This window comes from Perca flavescens, chromosome 16 (genome assembly GCF_004354835.1).
Source record: "Perca flavescens isolate YP-PL-M2 chromosome 16, PFLA_1.0, whole genome shotgun sequence".
In the NCBI taxonomy this organism is placed as follows: domain Eukaryota; kingdom Metazoa; phylum Chordata; class Actinopteri; order Perciformes; family Percidae; genus Perca; species Perca flavescens.
In genome coordinates, this window is record NC_041346.1 from 11,050,859 (window position 1) to 11,063,412 (window position 12,554).

The 12,554-nt window shown below is 40.8% G+C and overlaps 1 protein-coding gene across 1 annotated transcript in view; it reads left to right on the forward strand.

Annotated features, from left to right (window-relative positions):
* The window catches only part of LOC114571306 (leucine-rich repeat transmembrane neuronal protein 4), a 107,561-nt gene extending 95,575 nt beyond the window's left edge, over nt 1-11,986 (forward strand). Inside the window, exon 3 of the mRNA XM_028602194.1 lies at nt 11,663-11,986. Within this exon, the coding sequence (XP_028457995.1) occupies nt 11,663-11,986 (324 nt within the window). The remainder of the gene's footprint in view (nt 1-11,662) is intronic.
* The last annotated feature ends 568 nt before the right edge of the window (nt 11,987-12,554 follow it).

Below are 12,554 nucleotides of genomic sequence, written 5' to 3' on the forward strand. Positions count from 1 at the left end.
GATTAATCTACAATTATGATAATCAATTGGTCACCTTTTGGTGATTAAAAAAGCCAAACGTGCTGCTGGTTTATATAATTATACATTGAATATATTTGAGAACCTTGTGCTGTAAGTTTGGTGTTTTCTGACATGTTTTTAAAGTAAAACAATGATTTGATTATAATAATCACTAGTTGCAGCACTAATCTGTACTGACAGCAGTGAGCGGACATGAGGCTCTGAAACAAACTGTAACAGCAGTGAGCGAATACTGTACATTGCAAGCTTTCGGTCTCATTTCCATTGTTCCACACTTTTTCAGCCCCCACCTTCATTAGTTGTGTGTGTGTGTGTGTGTGTGTGTGTGTGCGTGTGTGTGCGTGCGTGTGCGTGTGTGAGCAAACCGGGGCTGAGGAACGTGTTGAGCATTGAGTAACATTTCACGGCCCATTTGCTGTGGTCTGCGGAAGCTCCTTTACTGTATGCACCGTAGAGTGGGAGGAGGTTGTGATGAGCTGACGGCGGGCACCCATTGGTGCATGAAGGGGGCCTCGATCCTGCACTGCACTTTTCTGTCTTTCCCCAGTTTTTTCTCTCACTTCTCCTACCTTTTAAACCAGCTTCCTGAGTGGAGCTTTTTATGTATTTATTTGTGTGTGTGTGTGTGTGTGTGTGTGTGTGTGTGTGTGTTGTGTCAGAGACCTGTAATCAAGAGTCACTGCACATAAAGGGACCTCCAGTCATTAAGGAATTAGTGGGAGGCTAACGGCTTGTTTAGAGAATCAATTAGTTTAAAATGTGGACATGTGGGCTCATTTTCACACACAGTTGTACGAGGAAATGTCAAGGTTTTACATTCTGCCTCTGAAGTTAACTGACCCTTTATGGCTCTACGACTAGTACAGTCCTTGGAGGCCTTTTTAATCGCAGTCAATGGAAGTTAGTCTTAAAGACATAGTAAAGCAGCCGTTAGTGCATCTTCAGTAGGGCGATATGGAGAAAATCAAATATCACAATATTTTTGACCAAATACTTCAATATTGATACCGCAACTATTGGTGCTTTCACAAAATATTTACACAGTTTGATTTTTGACAAATAATCATCAGTAATGTGGATATAATGACAAAGTGGGTAAAGGCAAATAACAGAACAGTTACAACAGAAAATGACATCACTTTAATGTGATGCAGCTCCTAAAAACCAGGAAAAGACAACACGTATCCCATGTTACGATATCCAAAATCTAAGACGATATCTAGTCTCATATCACAATATCGATATAATATCGATATATATTGCCCAGCTCTGATCTTTAGTGTCTGTGATGAGATATATTTCTGGTTTATATGGAATCCGTGGGCAGAGTATAATTTCAGGAAAGATTTGATCGGATTTGATTGCTTAAACGTGGGCGATATTGAGTCCCCAAAGAACCACGGTGATTCCTCTGTTCCATTCTACAGGCCTGTTTGTGTGGTTGTATGAGCACGTGGAAAAGGAGGAATGAGTGAATCAATTCCAGCCACTGCCCGCAACAGCAGCACAGTAACAGTAACACATATTCACACTTAAACATGCAGCTGGGAAGTCTTCCTCTCGGAATGAGCTGTCTGAAAACAAACTGATGGTGTTTAGCTTCACACCCCCTCAAACACGTCCATGCACACCGCTCTGCTGAAAGGCTGACTCGTAGGCTCCGTGTCATTGATGTCCACCTAGCAACATCTGTGCTGACTACCCCCGCATGCTAGAGCAGCATACATTTGGAAAACAACACTCTCACAGGCACGCACGCACACACAGAGTCACAGTATTTAGAGCACACGTGATTACGGTTTAGCTCTTTCAATTAATGGAGGGTCTTTAGAGTTAATTTGTGGGTTTATGATTTCACACGTTCATGTGGTGAAATTTGTGAACCATTAATGAGCCAGACACTTTTTGCATTACCCCCTGTGGACCTGTTAATGTTGCTCATTTTGACCATGTTTGGTCATTTTGTCATCGGTCATCAGAATGTAGCCTTCTGACGCTGGTACTTAACAATTTTATATTCTTTATTGTCTTTTTTTTCACATTCTGTTTTCATTTATTCAGTTTTGTACCTACAGTAATATTTTGTATCGTAATTGTGAACTGATTTTTTTTTTTTTTTTTTTTTTTTTTTTTACCTGTTGGCTGTATTCTTGATTATGTCCTATTTGCAAAGTGATTTACTTTCTCTACTACTACTACTACTACTACTACTACTACCACATCCACCTCATACAACGGTTCATATATCTTATCTTCTCTCTCTCTCTCTCTCTCTCTCTCTCGCTCTCTCTCGCTCTCTCTCTCCCCTTTCAGGTCTCAGCTGTCCTATAAAAATAAAGGCCTAAAATGCCCAAAAAATTATAAAAACAACAAAAAAAACCAACTGATTAATCCATCATCATAATAGTTGCCGCTTAATGTAATAGTTGACAACTAATCGACAAATCTATCTGCCAATGTGATGACTTAAGAGTAGTAGAAAACATGGTACCTGTATGGACCCATTTAAACAATCTTCATAATGTAGATAATGTGTACCATTTTATGATAACACATTCAATTCACAGTTATTATATGTGAAATGTATTATTACCAATTGTGATGATATTCTAGTAAAAGTGAAGACAAGATAATAATGGCAAGGGAATAACTTTGTAGTGGGTGGCAAAAGTATGAAAAACACAAAAGCTCTCTGGGAGCTGAGATTTATCGTCAGTGGCAGTAAGTACTTTGTACAGCCACACAGCACTGTGGAAAATGGTGCTACTGAAACAGTTTCCAGAACATAAACACTGGATCTTTACATCAAATATGCATCACAGCCTGCTTTAAATATAGATGGACCAAAATGAGTAATAGATCTCTAAACTTCTAAAGGAAAGAGGACAATAGGGGGTTGAGAACTAGACAAAGACCAGAGTAATTACAGTTATTCCCAGTAACTCGGTCATGGTTCGTTTCAATAATTCCCAAACATGAATAGCAAGCCTACAAATTGTTTTTATATTTAATAATAGACAAACATATAAATGCGGAAAGCAATGTTACAGAACAATAGCAGTCAATAACTTATGTATGAAAAAATAATATCTGTAATATTTTTGGGGAATACTGTGTGACATCCACAGAGGCTGATAAAAGAGAACTCAAAATTATTTAATAAGTAATAATTCCCAACTTAATTCACGGGTTTACAGGCATACAATATGTTAATGAGAATATAAGAAAAGCAACATTTTAGTGGGAGTCTGCTGCACCTCCTCTTCACAACATTATGCTTCTGTGTGCCATAATATGGTGACTTGAGAGGATCAAAGTGTTCGGCTGGGAGAGCGGCATACTTTTGAACCATAATGCTCCTAAAGCCCAGGGAGACATTAGCATTGTCTGCCTGTGGCACAGTTACTGTCTCCTTAGCTGCTCATAAAAGCGTGAAGGCAAAAAGAAACACAACTTTGGAAGGGCACTGGCATACTGTAAAATGAAAATCCATAAAGGAATTTATGGGATTTGGCTCTATGAAAAAAAATTAAAGCTGCTGTGGGCAAGTAACATATAAACATCCACAGATGGAGGCAGGAAATGTTTTGCAATTCTCTGATCAGTTTTTTTATATATATATATATATATATATATATATATATATATATATATATATATATATATATATTAGGGCTGGGCGATATATCGATATTAAAAATATATCGATATATTTTTAAATGAGATATGGAATTAGACCATATCGCATATATCGATATAGTTCAAATGTGATCCTTGCTCCCATAGATATATACACAGATGTCGCCTTGAGGTTCTAAACATACGTCAAAACCGCCGCCATCTTGGAACAGGGGTGCGAAGCATTCAGATCAACGCTAAAGATGCCGGACTTTTGTACTGCTTAATTATGTTTGATAGAGGAAATGAAAAGAACAAACAGCAATGAATAACATTTAACAGGTGACAATGTGTTTTATGATTATGTATGCCGCCCGACCAGCAACCTGAGCTCCGGCGGCAGCGGGAGGCGGAGAGCTCCGTGGCCGGCCGCAGCGTCTCTTCCCGGGAAAAACACAGCTTTGCCTCGCTGCTGCGCTGGGTCCCCGCTGATCCAAATCGGACCAGCCAAAGACAGAGTGGTGATCGGTAGGATCTTACACGCAGTCCAGGACGACCTGTATGTCGATATCGGCGGAAAGTTCCACTAAGTTTGCCGGCGGCAGGCGGACGGAGAGAAGCTACAGCGGGGCAACAGAGACCGTCTGCAGCTGCAGGATCTGGAGCTCAGTGCCCGTTAAAATGACATGCAACGCATAAATACATACAGAAATAAATAGTGGAGGAATGAGCCTGGACATTTCAGTCTGTTTTAAACTTCACCTTGAAGCAGAAACTCTTAGTTCAGAAGGGTGAAGTTTCCGTTTGGACTCAGATCTGTGAACCGATCATAATAAATATTCTTTGTATTAACACATTAATTAGTTTCTTTGTTTTGCAGTCGATAGTTCATCTTTTAGTTTACTTAAGTGGAAGCAGTATCAAGTGGAAGAATGGGACTATAAACCTAGGCTTACAGGCATGAGGCATTACATTTTGAACAAAGTAGATTATATTAATATCAAAAGCTTAATTGACCTTTGGAACGAATCACAAATATGGAGCTTTGATTTCAAAAAAGGTACTCCTGTTATACAGTATTTAGGTTTACATTTTATTGTTATTTGAACAGCTGAGCATTTAATCATGAACCAGGTGAAGAAACCGGTTTATTATTTATTTGATTTTGCAACTGTCTCTATGAAACTACTTGTGACATGTCATATTTGATTTTGGCTTTGACTGAACATTTGCTCTCACTTCGCGGAAAAAAATATCGGGATATATATCGTATATCGATATTCAGCCAAAATATATCGGGATATGACTTTTGGTCCATATCGCCCAGCCCTAATATATATATATATATATATTCTCTGGCTATTAGGCAGGCTAAGTGTTTGTGCACTATGGTGCACACAGAGGTGTCACTAAAAGGAAAGAAGAGCAGTAAAAATCCCTCAGATAAAAGTCAGTTTAAGTTTCAAAAGATGGCCTATTCTCCTTGGGAATTTTGTTTTTAAAGCTTTGGGGACAAAATGGCTCAGGCATAGGAGATAAAGATCCAGGATAAGGCAGGGTGCCAGTCATTGTCAGTTCAAGCTCAGGTACCTGTGGCAGACATCCAAAAAAACATAAAATGAATCCAGCAATGCAGCATGGGGAGTTGAGAGAGACTTTTTTTCTTAATGCAAATATCTATATCTATTCTGACAGGTAAGAGCTGCAGTATGCCACATAGCATGTAGGTTGCACCTGCACCAACCAAGGCTCTCACACAGGATACACATGATCGGCAACATAATCGCTTGTGTGTGAGCAATTGCTGTCCCATGGCGATGCCAAACCTCCAGGTAGAGCTACGTTGAGCATTGCTCCCTGCTCAGATTGTATCCAAATTTCAACTTGGACCCGTTTGCTGTTGACCTTTTTAAATTGCACATTTGGGATGAAAGCTTTACATGGCGTAACCTACATGTGTCCAGAGATGAGCGAAAATAATTAAAAAGGTTTAATGCACCCAAACCCTTCTCGATAGCTTGGTTCTTACATGTCTTCTTCTTAGAAGGAGGATAACTGCCTGTGCCTTCTTCTGTCTTACAAACTAAAAATACATTGCGTTTCAAATGCGTGTGTGCTTTCCTGCTTCCTGGTGCATATGTGACATGACTGAATGCTACTCTTTTCCACTGTACTATGCTATGTGCTAGATCTTGCGGCCGCTCTTTCCATTACCAACAAAGATATGCTTCATGGGACTTTAAAGGTCCCATGAGGTTTTTTAACATTAATATGCGTTCCCCCAGCGTGCCTATTGTTGTAAGTTTATTTGATTAGGACAATGCTCATTAATCAACATTTCTGTAAATGCACCAGTTTTAGCCAGTTGCCTAATTTTTAACTGTAGTACTATTACGCATGTCTTTAAGGTAGTAAGAAAGCTGAGCACCCAGAGGAAACCCACGCAAACACGGGGAGAACATGCAAACTCCACACAGAAAGGCCTGGAACGACCTAGATTCGAACCCAGAAACGTGCTGAGCCACCGTGCTATGGTCCCCCAGTGGCTAGAAATGGTGATAGGTGTAAACTGAGCCCAGGGTATCCTGCTCTGACTTTGAGAAAATGAAAGCTCAGATGGGCCGATCTGGAATTACCTCTCCTTTCTCTGCTTTGCCCGCCCAGAGAATTTGGCCCACCCATGAGACATCATGGATCCCTCCCACCCCCCCACCCCCCAACCCCTCCCCCCCCTCCTCCTCAATAGCTACAGACACAGAAATGGCACATACTAATTGGCTATTGGCTGTAATTCTGCACCAAGGCTGGATTTCGGGAAAGAGGCTTCACATCCAAAATTAGGGGACAACTAAGGTCTATATAAAAGCATACAAAGAGCACCATGTCATGGGACCTTTAAGCAATGTTGGATATTGGAAGGTAAATATACCTTTTAAAACAAGTAGTCCCTGAAAACATGACAACCTGTGGAAGATGAACCAATTTGTCAAGCTATGTTAGATAATTTTTTCCACATAGTGGCAACATAGTTGGACGCCCATTCAGAGCGGAATATGTAAATGATGCGCTCAGTGCTAAATAAGCCTGAAAGCTACATATTTAGTGTGTGAGCCAGCCTCATCGGAGCTTATAAGTATAAAAATAGAAATAATAGAAAAAGAAATCCAAACAAACAAAGGCATGCCTGACTGTGATCACCGGAAACTTCAAATCCGTCCAAATGCATTGCTGTCCAGTGTAAGGGTGGTGAAAACAGAATGATATGAAATGCTAGTGAGATTCATGACACGTCACTTCTCCAACTACGTTACCAATTTTCTCCTCTCAAATTTATGCTGAAACCAGCTGCTGCATGCAATTTGGCCTAAAGTGACACAGTTCCCATGTTTTCCAGTGTAAATCTTGAAAGCAGAGACCAGAAATGAAATGATTTATCATAATTTTCACATGTGAAATATTACAATGTAGATGCACCCTTTGTTCATATGATAGACACTTAACATTAATCTAGCAGGCAGAGGATGTCATTGGTGGACAAAGGCTCAAAAGAGCTTAGGTTAGTATATAAGTGAATAGTAATGGACAGATCACAAAGTGAAATAAGAAGGTTTGGCCTTGTGATGTTTTTACTACAGGAAAAAAACGGCAGAAACTTCTCCACAGCCTGGCAAATAAGCCCCAGCATCATTCATTCCCACCCAGACCGCTTATTTTTTTTAGAACATTTGGAAAATAAATTAAAGTGTCTGTCTTGTATTTTTGTTACTTTGACCAGATGATATTCATTTACATATTTGGCTGTCTCCACCGTCAACAGACAATTCAGTGTGAGGAATTCATAATTTCCTAATGCTGAGAGGCACAAAGAGAGGCTGATAGCATTCGTGATGAGATAGATGTACCTTGCAACTACACGGATGGCCGCTGAATATCAATAGCATCTTTTGTCCATGGAATCTGACATAAAGAGTGTTCTGCATCAATTACTTTGTCCAACAAGCCAAGTCAAGCTGTGTGATATGTACAGTGTGCATCTTTTTACATTGCATGTCTTTTTTTAGCTATGCACTGAATGTTAAACAAATATACGTGCAATGTCAAACTGGTATAAAAACTCTTATCTTACTGTATATGTAGTGTTTTCGCTCTGTCTCATTCTGTCCCTTCTCCCTTCCTCATGTACAAATATGCGACACACACACACACACACACACACACACACACACACACACACTCTCCCTTTAGCCCTGAGAGCCTTGGACTCTGTTGAAACTTTTAGGAAACACCTAAAGACACATTTTTTTAGACAGGCATTTAGTGAGCAATATGGCTTTGTATTGTATTTTATTTGTTGTTGTTCCTTTTATTTGTTCCTTCTGTAAAGCAATTTGTGACCCTTCTTGTCTGTAAAAGGTGCTATATAAATAAAGTTTACTTACTTACACACACACACTCACACACACACACACACACACACCTACTGAAGGCGGGGGCTTCAGTAAGTGTGGAACAATAGAAATGAGACTGCACGAGGCCAGATTTGTGCCCTGAAAATTTGATAGAATCCGCTGAAATGGTTAGGACTTAATATTGGTTAATTAATTCATTGGACCTGGGCAGGGAGTTGTGCAGACCTGAGGTAGACTGGAGATGAGGTGGTGGCAGGGCAGGTGGTGGTGGTAGCGGCGTCAGGGTTGGTGAAGGGTTTAAACTGAAAGTGGAATAAGAGGAGTAATCCACTGAGTGCCTATAATGTAATGAGCCAACCGCACTTAATGAAGTCCATTCTAAGAGGGAGGGAGGTACGGAAAACAAGTAAGGTGCTGGCTCTGAGAGGTGCAAAGAATGAAAGGTGGAAATGTAACTCCTGCTTCCTACATTATCTCCAGACCAGACAAACATGCTCTCAGCAGCTGTTTGATAGAAATATATGACTACAACTTTGCTGATTTGTAATGCTGTACTGCATCATGGAAGCGTGTTACAGTAAAGCTCAAGGCTACAAATAACACAATTTTTCTTGTTGAAAACAGAACTGGTGTTAATGCTTTCAGAGTGGCTTTATCTTAGCCCTGTGGTTCAGGATAATTTCTGAACTGCCAAGCTGCGTTACACTGCTTCCATTTGACTATGAAATCTCTGCTTTCGCTCACACACACACACACACACACGCTCACAAACGCACACTATTCCCCCTTCCCAGCCAGCATATATCTGCATTTCATTGACACAGTCGGCCCTCTTTTAAAGAATTCTGTCCTGAATTCTCTTGTGTTCCCCTGAAATAGGATTTCTCGACTCAGAATGCCCTTATAAGATAACTTTAATAAATGTACAAGGATATTAGCGACATATTTTTTGGGGTTGCTTGTACCGATGACTCATGACTAAATCCGCATTGTTGACTCGTCTCCTCCTGCTTTGTTTCTCTGGGAGCTTCTCTTAGAGTTTATTTGGGATCAAAACATCTATAAGGGTATCACTTGTTTCCTGTTTGCATCTGTTTGCCTTCCATTCCACTTCCACTCAGTTCCCCCAAATTAAACAGAGCATTTTCTTACCTGTGGTAGCTACGTGGCAGCTAGCTTTGCTTTATGTGGTTTCAAGATGTTGACATCACTGCATCTGGAATTTCTGATGCCAAACATTATTTTTAGGCTCCATTTGTGTAATGAAAGCGGTTCAAACCCATGTCTGTCTGTTAATCGGGTTAACTGGACCATTATGTCTGGTAGGATGTGTTGCTTCTTCAGCTTTTTGAGTGATAGTACCAACTAGGCCCTGTTCACAAAATAAATTCTGTTTTGTGTCTGCTTAATCTTTAATTTCACTGTAATGTTGTAGGTTATTGTCTTAGTTTATTTGTTACTTTATTATTTGACATATGTCTGTTAAGTAGGTTTTATGGGTTCATTTTGCTATGGTTCTGCCTGTGAGGTGGGGGGGGGGGGTACATCAGCTGCTTACCAGCTTAATTGAGGAGAGTGCATGCAGGTTTGCCTCATTAGGTCCTTTCTGTAGGGAGGGGCTGGGCAATCCTAAAGTTTAGAGCAATAGGTAAAACTGTTTTTGCAGCAATTGACATTTTGATAGTATGTTGGTGTTTGTGTGTGTGTGTGTGTGTGTGTGTGTGTGTGTGTGTGTGTGTGTGTGTTGTATTTTGGTTTGAGTATGTTTTGATGTCGTTTTGTTAATAAATACACAAATGGTGCACTTTAAAAGCCTCCTCCGGTCTTCAAGTGTGACAACCAACCTTATAGATATCTCAAAATCTTGGTGCTTAAAACCAAACTATCTACATGGCTGGATTCCAACAAGAAGAAGTAGTCTTTTTGTACATGGGAAGTGGATTTTCTCTTGTAAATAAGTATTATTTTTTTTCTTCATGATCTAGTCACTGGTTAAGGTTAAAAATGAAATGTCAAGGATGTGCATTGGTGCAGTTGTGACACTTGCTCTGCTTCCAACGCCTCCTCAAGAGTCAGGGGTTACATTATTCATTTCTCCTTTGTTCGTGTCATATCTGTTGCTCCTGCTGTTCTGTTGTTTTGTGTTTCTTGTCGCCTATGTGTACATACCTGATGATCTGTCGCTCTGCCAGGCTGCGGTGTTTCATCCAGGTCAGCTGCCATCTTACCTGGCTGTTTACACGGCCTGTTAGAAATCTCTTAATTGGCCTCCATTTTTAAAGTGAATAAGTGTGTGATTTAAGGACAGAGAGACGGAATGGCACAGGAGTCTCATCTGTTTGTTTGGCACTGTGTTAAGGTTTGGGGAGGGAGCGCAAGACCAGATTCGTAGCCAGATGTGACGAGCGCTCCGGGCTGTGACACAAGTGACATTGGAGAGAGAGCGCATGGCTTATTTTGCTCCAGCTCTTGTACCAACGGTTAAACACAAAAGAGGTCGTGGACATGCGCAGCGTTGTTTGTGTGCCATACATACCTGCGTATCTGAACATTCAAATGCACATCTTCTATTTCAGTCGCATTGAGTATTACAGTACAAGCCATGGGCAGGAAGAGAAGAATGAAATGCTTCTCACATCTGTAAAAATTGGTTGTCGCGGATGCTTCGCAGCCAAACATTTTTTGGAGGGTCTTTGTTGCACATGGGTTTTGGGAAGCTGCAGGCTCAGGTGGTCACCATGTGAGGATGAATTCAGAGGGCCGGCAGTTAACTGCCAAACTAACTGTGCTGCAGTCACACAGGCACAATGAAATGTTGTGTGACAAATTAACTGCATTGGAAAATAAAACATCAGTATGTGATCTTAATTTGAAAAGAAAACAGCTGTGGCTGTTGGAGCTGCAGTATGGCCAGGGCTTGTTATTTTTGTTTGTTAGCAGCAATCCAGTCATTAATCAGGTTTTATTTGAAAAGGTCGATTCACCAAGATAGCAACTGGAACTACACTCTAAAAGAATTGGTCCTGAAAGAAACTGAAGAGGTTTTTATTGGGAACATTTGTTATGTATTTCTGGATTATTAATGGGCATTGTTTCTGGTACGACGTTGCATATTAGCTTTTCAAAAGCCTGTCACCGTGAGACAACTTTGAGAGCTACACATGACATTTGTCTCACCTTCATTGAATTGGAGCAAAAAGCAGAAAAGCTTCTTTTTTTTTGTCACTGGCTTGAATGTTTCCTTTTAAATGAGACATTAATAGCAGGTTTAAAAGCGATCAACTTTGCAGAAATTGGGGTAAAAATCTTATTTAAAAAAATGCTCTCCACAACACACTCTGGTACATAATGATTTCAGTCACTCTAGAAGGAAACAGGAACTTGTGGGTGTTTGACGACAAAAATATATCTTTTCAAACAATCTGTTTTTGATCTGAAGGACAGTTTACTGATAATTTGTATGGCTAATGTTTTGTTTTTTTCTCTCTGTCCCCTTTTGTTTCCTCTTCTCCTTCCTATATTTCCTTCACTCTTGTCCACTACCCCGACTTCATCCTCTCCATCCCATTTTCTTTCTTTCTTTTTATTTCCATGCTCTCTGTCAATCTAAACAGGTCCCCCACCAGTTGGGTGCGCTGACCTTCTACCGCTATGAGCAGCCTATCGTAGACTACTGCCAGGCCCATCAACCCCTGCGGCTCAACATGGGCTACGAGGGACCTCCACAGGGCCTGGAGGGCCTGGAGGACCTTGGCCCGTGCGATAGGGGTACTATACAGACAGTGGCGCTGCCGGCCGTGCCCTCTGCCACCATCATGGGTGCCCCTGTGCCAGGGCCTCGCTCTCCTCCACCCCCCCTCAGACCACCGACTGAAGGTCCCAGCAGCGGACCTTTCCCTCCCGCCGAACGCACTGGCACACTCAAATTCGGACGCTAGCGAGACGAGTCTGGTTGCGAGAAGTGGGGCAAGGGCCTCTGAATTACCGTGACTTTGTAATGAAGGGGCAGGCATGCTGGTTATTCAGTGGGGCCTTGTTTTCAGAACAAGAGTATGTGAACTAAAGGACAACATTTTTTTCTAATTCTGCCTGGAGGGATATGGCATCTGAAACACACAGTCTCTCTAATATACACTAAAGGGGGGAGACATCCTTGAAGATCATTTTCATTTCTTTTTTTCCAAAGCACCTCATATAAAACTTGTTTCTACTGAATTATGGGAGAAACTCCAGCTTAATTATGACAAAAAAGTATTACCTTGTTTCCAAATCTGTTTTTTGACATATCCCATCATGGGGCACCGGTTCAAAGCAGTCCACGTGCACTGAGTCAGGAGTGAAAGGGAAAGTGCAATAAACACGAATTCTCGATCACAAAAAGTGAGAGCAGTAACATAAAACATAAAAGAGATGGAGCTATGTATCATGTGAAGAGCAAGGGGCTTCTTACTGTGATTATTATTAAAATATTTAGTCAGTTAGTTGTTATCAAAGGCAAATCCATAT